Raw genomic sequence first — 17,005 nt, 5'->3', positions numbered from 1 at the left:
GAGAGTGAGAATAAATTGTATGAATTTCGGACAGAGAAATTGTGAGAATCTCTTCTTACTTTTTCTTCTCGGATGTTTTTTCGTACTCTTCTGACAAATGGTTGCTCTTTTAATTCAAGATATACCAAATGCCATAAATATGCAATTTGTTTTTCGAAATGATAATATATGAAATTAGATTTCCTTTTTCGACGGATTCTAGATGTGGTTCTGTAGCTAAACAAATTTATTCAAGACAATTGTTGGAGATGCCTGGATTACTACAAACAACAATGACCATAAATATTATTAATTAAAAAAAAAAGTTGAAAACACCCCCCATTGTATTGAATATGGAGACCAAATTTAAGAAGTTGTTACCTTGAGCCTTTACTTTATGATTTGTGAGGAGGAGTTTTTTCTTCTAGTATATGATGGCGGAATCTTCCAAAAACCTGAAAATTATGGACAAAGGGAAAAAACAAACACCGAATATAATCATACAAAATTACGTACATAATGAAGAAAAGTATTCCAAAATTGAACCGAGATTCAACTGTTTTCACCTTTGATAAAAAATGTGTGATATGTAATTTTCTTCCTAATTTTCACCTTTAACCGCCTCTGTCATCTTCTTCTTTTTCTCTAGTTTACTCACAAGTCACAACTGTAAATTATTTGTAAGAGGATGTTTTTTTTTCTTTTTTATGTGAGTTTTTTTATGATAAACCAAATGATTAGTGGAGGATGGTAGTGGTAGAGGTGGAAGTATATATGGAATAATCACAAATAATTTATTTATATCGTCGGCGGTTTTATTTTAATTAATTTATTTATTATTTATTAACATAATTTATGAGACAATTGGTTAAGAAAACAAAAAACACGAATATTAAATATAATAATGGAATCAATTTTTATTACCGTAATTTATGAGACAATTAAATAAGAAAAAATAAAACACCAAAACTAAAGATAATTATGGAATCAATTTAATCCCTTATTAATAGGAATCCACTAATCACTAAAAACTTCACCCGTTTAAAATTCCTTATCTATCGACAACCACTTTCATTAAAAAATTAAAATAAAAGAAACCTTTAAATTAAAAAAAAAAAAAAAAAAAAGACTTTCATTACAATAGAGAAAACCAAAATCACCGAGAAAAGAAAAATTGAAAGTACGAAAAAAAAATAAAAAAAATAAACAATTAATATAAGGAAAAGGAAAAAAAACTGTCAAAATAGAAATGTCTAAAATACCCCTAGTACAATTACATGTTTTAATTATAAAACAATCTTCACTGTTTTTTCTTTCCAACCCACTTTTGAGATAAATGGTTGTATATGTTTAGGACTTTATGCAACAGTCGAAGAAAATTCAAGAAGTGTTCTGTATTCGCTTGTTATTAAATTACAAAATTTGATAGCGTCAATACTAAGAACAGACAAAATAATAATAACAAACTAAAATTCTTCCAAATTCGAGATAACATTAAAATGTAGACAAACATAAGTAGTGAATTGGCCACGGGTGACTAAGAGGGTCCTTTACTCCCTTCTCATTCGGCCACGGGTGCCTAATTTAAGTGATCGTATTTCTCCTAAAAAAAGTAGTGAATTGGCTAAATTAAAGGGCAAATAGAATCAAGTATAATAACCAAGTAAAAAAGAAAAGACATATGCATGCATACTTTACTCTCAAACATCCAATCAAAACAAAATTATTTTTTGTGAAAAATGAATTTCAAAATGCATACCTCTTCAACATACTCAAACTTGTGACAAACAATGTAAATTATAAGAGAAAATTAACATAAGTTACGTGCCTTCTCCTCAAACATTTTGCAGAACACGACAAAGAAGAAGAAGTGGAAAAATTTAATAAACAATAATATTCTACATATGAACAAAAACGAGTTAATTGCATAGACCCCCCTGTGTTATTTCTCGGAAGCAAAAAACCCCCCCGGAAAAAAAAATTAGCATATGACCCCCTATGTTGTGTTTTAGTCAGCCCACCGCCCCTTTGTGTGCACTGACTCGTTGACTTACGCGAAATGACAAAAATGCCCTTCAGATAAATATATCCAACCTCTAGAATTTTATGACTCAAATGAAATTTTCAAAATTTTCAATTCAGTCCCTAGCACTTTCAATTTAGCCCTCTTCTCCAATTGAAAAAAAAAAAACAACGCACACTTCAATTTTAATTTCTCAGCTCATAGCTCAACGGCGGCTGCAACGGCAGCTGTGTTTGAGAGGATTTTGCGATGGGCTTTGCTATTCGTCGGAGAATTCGGCGAAGTGTAGCTCGCCGGACCTCGATTGGCGACGACTTTAGAGAAGATCTGAACTCGCGGCGGCGGCGGTCGCTGGGCAACGTCGGAGAAGATCTCCATATTTCAGAGGTGGAATTCCCCTGCGAATTGATCTCCCCAGGACTCCGGCACACCTTCTCCACCAAATTAAACCCCTTCGGCGGCGGCGGATGCAGCAAATACTCCGAACCGTCGTCCATAACCCGAAACGGCATAAGCAAGTCCGACGTCTCGAATAAAAACGGATTCTTTTCATTACCGCCATGCGATTTGGTGAATTTGCAGGGGTTTGCTTTGGTTGGGAAAATCTTAGGGTAAGCCGTGAAGAGAATCGCCGCCGCCTCGTTGTAAGTCTGGTTCGGCCGTTTCCGAGGCGTCCGCGGCTTCCGGGTGGAGATTGCGAGAGGGCAGTTGCTGGATTCAGAGAGAGTTGATGAAGGAGAAGATGATGTTGAAATCCATGGAGGAAGGGGGGTGGGGATGGAGGAAGGGGAGTGGTTCAATTATTTGGGGAAGAAGACGATTTATTCTTTTTTTTTTTTCCTGTATTCTTTATATTTGTTTTGACAATTTTGATAATTACAATTTAGTCCTATAACTTTAGATTATTTATAATTAAATCAATCTGAGTTTTTTTCCTCTTACAAAGGGTTTTTATGTCTTTTCCTGTCCTAAAATGTCCTAAAACGCACGCCCAGCTGCATGAACCGCGAGTGTATCCCACGATTCGCTCGTAGGGTCCTTATTGTCATTGACTTCCTTTCATAGGGGGGTATTTGCTAATTGTTTTATCCGAGGGGTTTTTTTGCCAATTAGAGATTTCACAGGGGAGCCGAGTGCAAATACCCCGAACAAAAACTATTCATGAAATTGGCATACGGAAATAAAATTCAAAAATAAACTGAGATTTGCCCCAAATAATTATTTGTTGCGTCTGTTATTTAGTATAAGGAAAATATTCAAGTTGGTTACTTGAAAAATATAATTAGATTAGAGATTGCAAATATACCTAAACTCAAAATAAGAGAAATAGGTCTATAACTGCAAGATAAAAAAAAAAATAGACGAATCGATCTTGGTACAAAAATGAAATGAGAAATCTTAAAACAATCAAGCTGTATTGCTGATCCATAGTCTACTAAAATTAATAAAAAAAAAAAAAAGCACACATAATTTATTGTAGAAGAATCCAAAAAATATATTTAGGTACCTCTAATTTCTGAAACGGCACCATAGAAGAATCCCAAAAAAACATACCCAACTTAGCATCATGCCCAGGAGAATTTCTTAAAAGTCTGAAAGATTGCGAAAAGAAGTTGTGTTGGATTCGTGCGTTTAAATCAGAGAGTTTTTTGCCTTGCAAGGTAAGCAGTTTTAATATATCGTGGGAAATTGAGAAATTTAAACAGTTTGTGTCGTGGGAAGTTTTTTTCCATTTTCTTTATTTATTTACTTTTTGGTTTTTTTTTAAATGTTATAATGTATTCTAAAAACCGGCCAAAAAATCATAAAAAAACTTCCAACAAATATGGACATAATAGATAATGGAAGGAAAAAAAAACTTCCGTGCTTAAAAAACTAAAAAAGAAAACTACCCAAAAAAGGAGAAAAAACTACCGAAGAAAGGCAAAAAAAAATATTGTTAAAAAGGAAATGACAATATTGCCCCTAGGGTTACATCTAGGGTTATAGGTCAAAATATCTTCCTTTTATATATAAGATGTCGTTCTTGCACACGACTTGAACTTGTTGATATTCAAAGTAATTCCTCAATCCGCTTTCTTGGACTCCCTCCAATGCCGAACTCCCTTCAGACGGCGGATCGACCTCTCCCGATATCTTTTAAGCACTTCTCATGAAACGGATCTTCTTTGTGGCCCGGTAGAAGAAACTCGTCCTGTTGGCACACCTGACGTGCAGATAGGGTTGCACCCTTCAAAGTCTTTATGCTGGGATTTTTCGATTAAAGCTCCATGGGACTTATATGAGGTTGAAGGCCTTATATAGGCACGAAATTCACCACTCTAAACCTAACTTGAGTCAGGAATTCTAATTGTACAAGGAAACTACCTTCTTCTCCAAGTTTCCACCCTATATAAGACTAAGTCAAGCACACAATTGGGCATCAATCGTTTATGCAATTCCAAGAGCAAAGAAGCAATAACGAAGAATTCGAAGACTACAAGCATAGTTTATCTTTTCATGAATTATTATTTTGTTTTTACTTTAATCATGAGTAGCTAACTCTTTTATTTATAGGGTTTTATTTTGAACCCTATGTGGGATTTATGAACCCAATTATATGATTTTATGCAAGTTTTAATTTCAGATTATTTCTTCTACTTGTTTTATTAAGTGCATGAACTTGATCACCTTATGTGCTTTTATGTTATTGTTAATTGCATGAATCGGAAGATCGGGTTAATAATTAGAACTGTGGTAGAAGAGCCTTTTCTGGTATTAACATAGCAATTATGTTAAATGATGTGTTCTAGAATTAATTGCATAGGAATACAGTAGCTAAATCTAGAGTATTAGAATCGTAATACACGCGGAAGCGGGTTATGATTAATTTAGCATCTCATATTAATAATTCGAGTTAATTACTTGCATAATTGAAAGAATTGGGAATTAATAATCACATAGGGGGAAGAATAAAATCCTAGACTTACTTTCTCTGATCAATCTTCGCTTTTAATTGCTTTCTTACTTTTGTCCTTTTAATTTGCTTAAATTAATTTAGTTTAATTTACTTAAATTAATTTAGTTTAATTTAGTTAATTTTCTCTAAAGTCGACTGTATAGGGTGGGCTTGATAACAATTGGTAGGATTTAGTGTCTAGAATTAAATAGTTAAATATTCTCAGTGAGATCGATACTTGGACTTAAAAATCCAATTTATTACTTGTACGATACGTGCACTTGCGTGTAGGTATTACAACCAACACTGTTTTCGCCATTCCTATCTATTCTTCATCACTAGTAAGTATCTTTTTTTATTGATCATTTTACTATTTCTACCGCAACTTGCATTTTTTGTTTGTTACTAATACTGTGAAAATAATAAAGAAAATGATTTACTTCATTTACTCCATATGCTACTGCAGGAGTGCATCAGTTAGGCCAAAGTCCAACTCGGATTCACTTTCCATGAAGACAAACACGATACATATGCTAAAGCAGCTAAAGGCGTAGAAAGAATGTATGTCATAGAACGTGTCTCCCAAAAATAAGGGCATAGTCGGAAAGAAACCGGATGCGAGAATCTGTAAAACTCTAAGCAGCCAGTGAACCTCTCACATCGGAAAACAACAGAAAAATGGCGACGGCGGCGGAATTGATTGATAGATTCGAGATGGCTCTCAGGATTGCAAGCCAACTCCGCCCCGACGAGAATTGCAGCGAATGTCTGAAAAGAATCTGGACGAGCGATGTGGAAAGGATTGTGCGATCTTGCAGACGCCTTATCGTTAATCACCTGTTTAGCAACACCAACAAATGCATAGACTAGAGAAGAAACACATCCAAATAGTAAATGATATTCCATAGCATCATTGTCAGTTACCGTAGACACAGTGACCAATTATTTAGTAGCCCAAACCAATAATTCTGCAGTGCCTTTACTTTGTAGATAAGGAGCCAACCAACTGCGAAAGACACACAAGCTAAAATCTGCCAAACTGATTGGAACTGGCGGACCCTGACATTCAAGTTATGGCAGAAGTCTTCCCATGAAATGATAGTTCCGACCTTCTTCACAACTGTCGGGGCTGGGGTGATTCTTGAAAAAAATAAAACAAAAGGAATGAACAAGAGTACCTACAACTTCAGATGGAAGTTATACCAAAATCGGCGTCTTCTTCATAAATCACCCGCAACAAGTTTCGCCAATAAGTGGCGTTGTCTTCAGAAATCACCCGCAACGGTGTCGTCTTCAGAAATCATCCACAACGGCGTCATCTTCCGAAATCACCTGCAACAGGTTTCCCCAAAATGCGGCGTCTTCAGAAATCGCCCTTACTGCGTCTCCGGCGGCCCGACACTCGATTTTCACCATCAATGCTTACGGCATAACGACGTGGATAAGAGTTGATCTTCTCGGTTGTTCGAAATTGTGATTCACTAGGGTTTATGGTTTTGTTCTAGATGGACACGACCATGGGCCGATTTTCGGCCCGGAACCGGCCTAGTGACGAACCGAACCGGCCCGTTGACCGGTGAACCGGTCTCGGAACCGTGAACCGGCCCGTGTCCCTCGGTACGGGTCCCGGTTCTCGAAATAGGTGAACCGGACCGGCGTTTCACCCGGATTTAATTTTTTTTTAAAGTTGAACCGGCCGTTATTTGCTCTTTTTTAAAATTTTTACCCCCTTTTTTTTCCTATAAATACCCTCACACCCCATTTTTTCCTATAACATTAAGTTCAAGTCCTTTTATTTATTTCCTTTTGTTTTTTTTTTTCGGTTCTGGGCCGGCCTGGATCCGAAGTGAACTAGCTGGCCGGCCCGCTTCGGCGAACTGTATGTTATACGTGCCGGTTCCAATTCCTGAGAAAGTGAACCGTGAACCGGAGTGAACCAGCTCGGAACCGGCCCGAACGGCCCATGGTATGTCTAGTTATAAGCCTCTGAAGAAGAAGAAGAAGAAGAAGAAGAAGAAGAAGAAGAAGAAGAAGAAGAAGAAGAAGAAAGAAGAAGAAGAAGAAGAAGAAGAAGAAGAAGAAGAAGAAGAAGAAGAAGAAGAAGAAGAAGAAGAAGAAGAAGAAGAAGAAGAAGAAGAAGAAGAAGAAGAAGAAGAAGAAGAAGAAGAAGAAGAAGAAGAAGAAGAAGCGGGTTTATTTTCAAAATTGAAGACGTTGTCAACTGAAGCCAACAAATAACAGAGTTAGTTAGAAAAAGTTTGGTGTATCTCAAATCATTTCATATGAACTACATTCGGATTAGGAGGTTATTATTTTAATTTACAATATAAATATTTTAGGGTAAATTACACCTACACCCCTAAGGTATGCCAAATAAATCTAAGCTTTCTATGGTATCGGTAATTATAATGAACCCCCTAAACATTGTTAGAAAGCATAACGGAATAATGTACTGGATAAGTTATTATGTCAGTGTTCTAACAGACTATGAGTTTCAGAAAGTTGTGGAGACAACGTACAGCTAGCGGGTGACATGGCTCCCTCAACATTTCGTAATTCCTTATTATTTTATATATTATTAATATTTTTTTGTCAATGGTAGCATTAACGGCCCCGCAGAAAACAAAAATAGTACATATCGGGCCCCATGACATAAAATATTGGCTTCGGTAATTGTTTCAGGGGTGTAACTGTAATCACCAATACTATAAGGACTTTAAAGTTATTTTAGCGTACCTAAGGGGTGAACTTGTAATTTACACAATATTTTTAAAATAAAAAATTAAAGGTAGACATGACCACCGGTTCGATTAGAACCGAAATCGGAACCGAAACCGAACCGGGGTCAATGCTTTTTTACCCGAACCAGAACCGGAAAAATAGGTTCGGTTCCGATTCCCCATTTTTGTAACTGAAATGCTAATTGTAGCGGGACTTTTACTGAAATTGGCTTATTTGCAGCGGTAGTCATTTGTCAATTTTCTAACTTTCTAAAAAAACCGAAACTCTCTCAACTAAAAAAAGTCGAAAACTTAGAATTTGAAGCTCGTTCGACAAATTCAAAAACGAACAACAACTTCTTCGATGGGTAATCCGAATAACTTTTATATGGTAAAAAGAAAAGAAAAAAAAAAAAAAAAAACTAAAGGTTGGTATTATCGTGCTATACAGCACGAAAAGTATATAAAAAAAAAAAAGAGAATATTGGAGTTGCCTACAACACGGGAACTTGGGCATTCATTTTCAATTTCTTTTTTTTTTTTTTTTTTTTCCTTTATTCCTTTGTAATATTAATTTTTATGATTTGGTAGGGTGATGAAGGTGATTTTGACCCAAAAAATTATTCATAAATGTACAAACGAGTACAATAATCCGAATATGTGTTATCATGTTTCTCAAATAATTACAAAATTCGATTTTTAGAAAAAAAATATTAAGAAAAAAAAAATATATTAAAACATTAAGTTCCCGTTCTGTAGAACACGGGAACTTGAATAATCTTCAAGTTCCCGTGTTCTGCAGAACGGGAACCTCATGTTTTTTGAGTCCTCCGTTCTGCAGAGCACGGGAACATGGAGATTATTCAAGTTCCCGTGTTCTACAGCACGGGTGATTCATATTTTTTTTTTATTTTTTTTTTTCGAAAATAAAAATTCAAAAAAAAAACAGTTTGAAGGTCCCGTTTTTTGGAGCACGAAATTTTGAATCTCCCGTTTTCTGGAGCACGGTAACTCGAAGAAAATTCAAGTTCCCGTGCTCTGCAGAACGGAGGATTCAAGCCGTTTGAATCTCCCGTTCTGCAGAGCACGAAAACTTGAATTTCCTTCGAGTTTCCGTGCTCCAGAAAACGGGAGATTCAATTTTTTTTACGAAATTCGAATTTTTAGAGAGTGTTTGGAATAGGGGAGAGAAATTGAAAAAAAAAATAAATGAAAAAGGTGCCGCTGCAAATAAACCAATTTCAGTAAAAGCCCCGCTGCAAATAGCAACACCCTTTTTGTAATCGCTAACCGCCGGTTAGAATCGCGGTTAAAAACGATGTAATCGGGTTTGTTTCTAAATAAAAAAAATAAATATTAATTATAACTACAACTAATCCTTTCCTTCTCTTTTTATTTTTGAGTCCTTTCAATTTCTTTCCTTTTCTTTTTTTTAATTTTTTATACTAGCATACAACAATATTTTTTTGAAAGTACAAAAAATATTTCTGAAAGTAATTCCTTCAAGTATTTTTTTTAAATAATTCCTTCAAATTTTTTAAATGTACAAGAATATTTTTTTTAAAAAACACTTTTTTAATTATTCTTTCCATTATTTTTAAAATGTTTTTAAAGTTAAATATAATAAAAAATATTATATATATATATATATATATATATATATATATATATATATATATATATATATATATATATATATATATATATATATATATTATTAAGAACTTGCCGGTTCTACGGTTAGAATCGGGAACCAAACCGGAAACCAACCGGGAACCGTTTGGAACCGAATTGTAAATAACAGGAAATATTAATTCCGGTAGCTCCAAAATCGCAACCGGAACCGGTGATTTGGAATCGGAACCGACCCGAACCGTGGTCATGTCTGATTAGGAGTTGTTTGACAAACTCCCCTCATATACATTGTCCTATTAAGCGAGGTCCAAATTATTTTTTCTTTTTTAGATACTAAATCCAAAATAATTTTTAATTGTACATAAATAATTTAATTCACTATAATACCTTTCATTTAACCCTATAACTCACGTCTCAATCATTTCTTTTTTTTCTCCATCTCCCTCCCAACATTCGTCGTTTTTTCCCTCTCCATTAAAATTATCCCCTCTGCTTCGTTGAGACTCGTGCTAGGGTTTCCGCGCAACAACGCAGAAGTAGCAGGACTGGATCGAATTGCAATTGGTTTGTATTCTCATATGATTTGTAAACAGATTTGATAGCGAAATTATAACGAATTAAAAGGAAAAACATACCATTCTTCGTACCTACGATGTCGACCAAATGGATGGTTGGTATGATGCATTCTCCGCCTCTTAACGAGTTCATAGTTTATCGAAATAATATTATTTTTACAGTAATCGAAATGAAACAGCTTGGGACAACTACAGTTATTATCAATATAATGCAATTCATACAATCAGCACCTAAGGTTGTCATTGTGAAGGGCAATAACCTCATACTAACTAACACGCCTACTATATCACATTTTAATTAACAAACGAGGCCGCAAGAATTCGAAGATCGAGTACAGTAGAACCTCGATAAATTAATAACCTCGATTAAATAATAATTTCTCTCGGTCCTAACTCGGTGAAAACTTGTTAAATTATTAATTCGATAATTTAATAATCCGCTAAATTAATAGAATTTCCCTAGTCCCGACTTATTAATTTATAAAGGTTTAACTGTATTTTCCTTTTATAATGGAACTTTCATAACTCTATTATGCATTATTGATGTTCGTGAAACAAAATTAGATTTTATCAAGAACCATTTGAAAATTGAAATAAAAAAATATAAAAATTAAAAATTAAATAAAAAAATAAAAAATATAAAAAACAATCAAGAACCATGAAAAATCAAACTCCGGCAAGATAAATTATGATTCCGGCCATAAAGAAAATCAGGACACTTGCAAAAAATGAGGCTTTCAATTTGTTTAATTATGTGATTGTGCAATGAAAGAAAGTATATAAATAAGAGAGTAAAAACTAAAAGCAGTTTGTCCCCTAAACTAAGAGTCGTTTTGCACTTTGCCCCCCTAAACAAAAATATTTTTGCACGATTTGATCTTAACTCGTTTAATTCCATGCACATTGGCCCCAAACATGGCAGAAGCTTTTCTATATTTCATTCCATTGGCAAAATGCCATACATTTAAATTGTATTCATATATAAATGTAAAAGAGATCAAAACCCATTACACAAATATTGTGTTCCACGAAATTTATTAGCTTCATATATTATTATATATTCTTGTTTTTCAATCGATCACCGGAATTAAACTTGTTAGATATGCTATAATGATGTCCTTGATTATTCGGATATCCATATACAGAAATTATCGGGGAATTGGTGGGGCCCGGTGCTGGAGATGGGAAAATCGCTCTTTGCATTGGATGTATTTGTGAAAAATGTGCGGGATATAATTGTCGAGCTCCTTGTGGAAACATGATATGCGTTGGCGTGCATAATCCAGCTCGCATGGACATAATCTACATAAATAGTAAAATCAGAAGGTTTAATTTGATAGTCGAATTATTATTATTATTATTTTATTTTATTTTTGCAAGAAATCGTATTTAATTGAATTACATAGCGAAAGATGGAAAAGAAAAACGAGTAAAATAATTAACCTGGAGTTGAAGTTGAAGGTTCTTCAGGTATTCGATGGCTTCATCGAGCATAGAAGCTTTATCAACCTGCTTAGTGTAATGAAAGAATTAAACACACGATAAATTTCGTCGACTTAACGTTATTTAATACCGAGCCAATAAACTCAATCGTAGTAGCCATACTTAAATCAAGAAAGCATAAATAATCAAGATTTTTATTTTATTTTTTGATGCATTGTTACCTTATTGCAATTGGGTATAAGTTCTTGTAAAGCACGCATTTTCTCGTTGATCCTATCCCGTCTCCTCTATTTAAACATCGTAAACGGAAATCTATTAATATTTAGAAAATTTCGAAAAAAAAAAAAAAATATATTTAGATTATTCCTTGCGTACCCTTTCGGAAAGATTATGTACTTCTGCAACTCGGCTTCTCTTCGAAGCAGCATTACCTCGTCGAGCTGTAGTTGCCTTCGTTGCTCCAATCAATTCAGTCCCGATATCCTGTCAATAAAAAAATAAAAATAAAAAATAAAAAATAAAAAAAATAAAAAAAGGAAAAAGATAAAATGTATAATCAATACTCCAAAAAAATGAAGACTTTGCATAATGACTTACTTCAGTCTTTTCGATATCACGAAAATTTCTCTTCGAATTACGTTTTTGCCCATAAGAAACCCGATTGGCACTATTATCAGAGCCTACTGAAGAAGAATCAACCACATGATGCTCAACGGCTTTGTCATTCTTGCCGCATAAATTCTCGATTTTAGCAATATCTCTATCACGATCACAATTTCCGAAAATATAGTTATCTTGGGCCGATATTCCATTAGCCGTAACACCAGATATTTCAGACAAGAATTCCGAACGATAACTTTGCAGACCATTATCAACAGAATAACTCAACCACGGAACAATTTCTTCGTTTCGACCTTGCATCGTAATCGGGCCGTCTTTCCATACTAGTTCAACTAAATCACTCTCACTTCTGCATATTTTACCACATGTCACAATAATACACTGGAATATTGAAAATAATTAAAAATAAATAAAAAAATTAAATCAATTTGAACAAGAAAATGAAAAAAGTACCGAGAAGAAAGGTCGGTGGAAGATTGTTTCCGCTTGCCATCTTCAAGCTTTTCGACAGCCAACCTCAAAAACTCCGACAAAGGCATTGCGCGTAAAAAAAAAATGTACGGAGGTGAAATTTTTTGAGCAGTCGAGTACGAGTATTATTACATGTGTTAAAGATCCACCGTCGAGACAAAACGACATAAAATAAAACACATTAGGAGCATATACGCCATTTTATCAACTATGCATAGAAGTATTGTATATAAATAGATATTAAACACCAACATGCACACAAGCATTGCATTTGAGTAAGCAATAAATATACCTGCAACTTGTTCTTTAACTAAGCATACCAATACTTAAAAATATAAAAAATAAAAAATATACAAAAAGAAAAAACATCACTTTTGTCCAAATTGAATCATTATAAGAGAAGCCCACTTAGTTTTAATCTCAAAACTAATTTACAACCACCTGGTTTTTTTTTTTCGGGTTTTCGGGTTTTCGGTTTCTTTTTTTTTTTTTTTTTTTTTTTTGAAACAAATAAATAATCAAGAGTTCTTAGTCACTATAATCTAATTATTACACTAGATAAGAAATTGACCTATGAGGAAACAAAATCCACCTATTAAATCAACTCATCCGCCATGATTTCTTGCGAGATTTCCCAATCTCAAATCTTGAAACTTGAAAGATTTTTATTTTCTTTTTTTCCCAGTTTGATGATTTTAATTTATTGAACCCACCAAAATATATTTTTGCTTATCCCCATATGCATTGCATAAACAAAGAAAGCTCATATTTTTTTTCTTGAAATGCAAAAATATTTAGAAGTATTATATATTTTGTAAATGTCGAAGGCGGGCGAATTGCTTGGAATCAGTAGCGATACTAATAAAGGAGCTCTTAGAAAAATGCTGAATTAATTAGGTTGCATGTTACTCCAAAGTTCATCATGTTCCCTTCGTTTCAACCAAAGTTTAATTCGTCTCAAATTTTGAGAATCTTGAGATGGATTTAATAAAACGGCAAAGTTCACTTTGCACCCCTGAATTATCGGGTGCGTCGCAAACATACATTTCGATTATAAAATGCATCAAATATCCTCTCATCTTCATCATAAATCGATATTTTAACATGGAGCGCGTAAATTCCCGTCCTTTAATGCCACGTCACTATCGCCGTCCCACGTGTGGCTGAATCAATTAGTTCCACACTAGTTGTCATCTTGAGCTCAATTTCATATGACAATATTAACCAAACCACATTAATAAATGGATATCTAATTTATTTAATTAAAATAAATATCTCAAAATAGGACATTAAATCAGGGTGATCATCTCTCTCAATATAATTCAAACCCCCAACCTTTATCAAACTTCGTCAAACTTCTGTGGGAGGAGCAGCGGCGGGTTAGGGTTAGGGTTTGAATTGTAACTAAAAGGGTAAAACAAGTATTTCAATTTGTCCAGGGTGGTCTGTCAAATTAAGATTAGAATTTAGGTTTTTGACTAGGGAAGAAAAATCCATAGAACCTATCCATATATATTTTCAAAACTAAGGGTATCCCACATTTCCCCATTATAATTAGTTTATTTCATTAATTACATGTTAAAAACCCCTAGAAATTGAATTATTCTTGAATTACTTATAAATTATAAATTATTCATTAATCAGTAATTATAATTAGTTTATTTTATTATTATTAATTATTCATTAATTACTTAAAAATTATTAAACAATTATTAACTAATTACTAAAGGGGAAATATGCAAATCCCCCTCAAACCATAAATATTATGAGTTAAACCCATTTGACTTTTAAGACTTTTGCCCACACCCAAAGTCCAATCTTAATTAGTGAAACCCCCCTCAACAACTGTGATAAGACGAAACTACCCTTATCAGTAGTTTTTAAAATAATAGCAATATTTATTTTCCATAACCGTCTCACGTGATTGTAGGATTACATTAATTCTCTCAATATATCTTTCTTTCATTCTCTCTCTCTTTCTCACGTAACTTCTCTTTTTTTTTTCTTCTTCAGACCCATAATCCTCCACCACTCGCCAATGGACACCACTCAGCCGCACACGGCGTCGGCGCCGGGTTTCGATTCTCCTTCCGAAGAGCGAACGTAAAAAGAGGAGAAAAATCAACTTTTTGAGATGCAACAGTTTTCGTGCAGAGGCCAGATCGGAAGATCTAACCGTCGGATCGGGTTGATATTTTTATAAAGGATTCGTAATACATAAATATAACTTATGAACGGTGGAGATAGGAATCAGACTTCTCTAAATATAGATCGGATCTTAAAACTCGCTGCTGGTTTTTGTTACTGAATAATTCAGGGCAGCTAGATTGGACGTGTTTTTTGTACAATTGAACCGTTGGATGTGGTCGAAATTTGGATAGAGTATTCAGAGTATATATTTTTATGTACTGTACGGAGGAGATTGAATTTGGTGCCCCCAGCTCCGGATATAAATTGTGAAAGTATCACAATTTGGTAGTCATATAGTAGTCACATTTTCATGTTTTTTTGTAGTGCTGCACATCATGTCGTCAACCTTGATGATTCTGTTGAAGTATGGAGGGTCGTTTGGGGTGAAGATATGCCAGGGTGATTTTGTGTATGACGATCTCGTCGACTCCCATCCCTCTGTCTTGTTATTTTTCTATCTTTATTTATGTATTTTTCAATTTTTTTTTCCAGATCTGAACAGCAGTAGTAACATGATTATAGTCATATTCGAATATGACTATAGTCATATTTATGTATTTTTCGAATATGACTATTCAAGTTGACTTCTAATAACAAGATTCAAATTGTGATTTTTTGTGTGGATGTTGATTGAATTGTTTTCGTAAATAATAGGGAATCTTCGTTGTTTTATATGATTTGGTAAACATGACTATGCCGTATAATCGGTATTTTTAAGTTCAAAATGTAAAAAAGCAACAATATAAAGAAAGAATATGACTACAGTTTATAATCACATATAGTCATATTCGGCGTTGCAATCCTGTCGAGAAAAAGATTTCAATTTTTTGTTTAAAAAAAATTTAAAAAATAAATAAAATAATATTTTTATTAAAAGATATTAAAAATAAAAATAAATAAAAAATGGCTAAATAAAGTCCGAAAATAATATAAAAATAAAAAACAAAAAAATAAAGTCCGAAAATACTTTTTTTTTTTATTTGGTAGCAATTTTTTAGGAATGTGGAAGCTGATTTTTAGGAATTAAATTATTGTTATGGAAAGAGAGAAAAAATGAATAATTAAGATAAATTATACTAATTAATCCTAATTAGCAGAATTTAGGTTCATTAATAGGAATTTTGTAAATAATGGTTAATTATTAAAAAAAGGTAATGGGTATTGGGTAGTATAAGGGTTAGATTGGAAATAAATATTCTAGAGGGTTTTCACAAAGGAAGAATTATGGTATGTACATATCACCATTTTTTATCTATAGGAGGGGTGTATTGCTAATGACCCCGTTACTAAATGACTATTAATCAATAATTATTTATCTTTTGATTAATTATCAACCAATTAATAATTAATTAAAAAATAAAAAACGTTACTCCATTAGTTACTAATCATTCATTAATAATCAAGTAATCATTAATTAACTAAAGAAAAGGAAAGAGAAAAAGAAGAAAAAAAAAGGGACATTCAAGCCCATGTTGGACGTGGAACTATTGTTCCACTCCCAATTTGTGTGTGAAACAGTGATTCTCACGTCGAATATGGGCGTGGATGGTTTTTTTATGCTACTAATTTGGGTGTGAAACATGCTATTTCGCACATATTTTGAGTGTGGATATGTAAAAATAAAGACTTTTAAAACCTAGAGAGAGAAAACTTTTGAAAATTAAAACCGTATTCGTAAAAATGATAACGCATTTATCAAGTCCCAATAAAGTATTGTATCTAATTTATTTAGACTATTACAATGCAGTCCCAAAATGGTAGGGGTGAGATCGGCTCGGATCGGGTCGGTTTTAGCCTCAAACCGAACCTGGAACCGAAATGGTCGGTTCACGAAGAACCAAAAACCAAACCGGTCAGTTCATGTCGGTTCGGTTCTACTCGGTTTTTCGGTTTTTTTTTTCGGTTTCGGTTTTTTTTCAGTTCCTAAATTTCCGGTTCGGTTTCTTAACGGTTCCGGTTTTCGGGTCGGTTTTCAGCCCTTTTTTTTCTCTAAAATAAATCTAAATAAGCCCAAAATAGGCTAAAAATAATTCAGCCCATTTGGAACCAACAAAGCCCAAAAAGAAACGAGTTGGGGCGGGTTATTGGGCTGGGGCGGGTTATTGGGCTAGGGCACATTAAGATTCAGAGAAAAAAAATTCAGGAATATATATTAGGCCCTATCAAAACGACGTCGTTTCGGGTCGGTTCGGTACATCGGCTCGGTTAACCACTTGAAAAACCGAGTGTGAACCGAAAATTTCGGTTCGGCGGAAATAAAAAACCGTATATCGGGTTCTTGCTTCGGGACGGCACACTTTGGGTCGGTTTTTCGGTTTTCGGTCCGGTTTTTCGGTTTTCGGATTTTTTTTCCTCACCCCTACAAAATGGGGTAAAAAGTAAGGGAGAGAGAACTACAAGTCCTAAACCT

At 33.9% G+C, this 17,005-nt stretch overlaps 1 protein-coding gene across 1 annotated transcript; it reads right to left on the bottom strand.

Annotated features, from left to right (window-relative positions):
* Positions 1-10,910: 10,910 nt before the first annotated feature.
* LOC148765014 (uncharacterized) lies at positions 10,911-12,473 on the bottom strand. The gene is made up of 6 exons (XM_088812650.1): positions 12,388-12,473; positions 11,899-12,283; positions 11,689-11,796; positions 11,535-11,600; positions 11,314-11,379; positions 10,911-11,172 (listed from the first exon to the last, which is right to left on the bottom strand). Exons 1-6 carry the CDS (start codon positions 12,471-12,473, stop codon positions 10,924-10,926), a joined length of 960 nt encoding a protein of 319 aa, XP_088668776.1. The 3' UTR covers positions 10,911-10,923.
* Positions 12,474-17,005: the final 4,532 nt, after the last annotated feature.

The sequence above is a fragment of the Erythranthe guttata genome, chromosome 14 (assembly GCF_056151865.1).
Source record: "Erythranthe guttata isolate IM_541 chromosome 14, IM_541, whole genome shotgun sequence".
Lineage (NCBI taxonomy): Eukaryota > Viridiplantae > Streptophyta > Magnoliopsida > Lamiales > Phrymaceae > Erythranthe > Erythranthe guttata.
The sequence above is the reverse complement of the archived record's forward strand: the minus strand, read 5'-3'. Positions and strand labels throughout refer to the sequence as shown.

Coding starts and splice junctions, on each gene's coding strand:
- LOC148765014 (XM_088812650.1), bottom strand. CDS start 12,473: ATGCCTTTGTCGGAGTTTTTGAGGTTGGCTGTCGAAAAGCTTGAAGAT. Junction 11,797..11,898: donor AGACTGAAGTAAGTCATTAT/GCAAAGTCTTCA, acceptor TTTTATTGACAG/GATATCGGGACTGAATTGAT. Junction 11,380..11,534: donor TTATACCCAATTGCAATAAG/GTAACAATGCAT, acceptor TACACTAAGCAG/GTTGATAAAGCTTCTATGCT.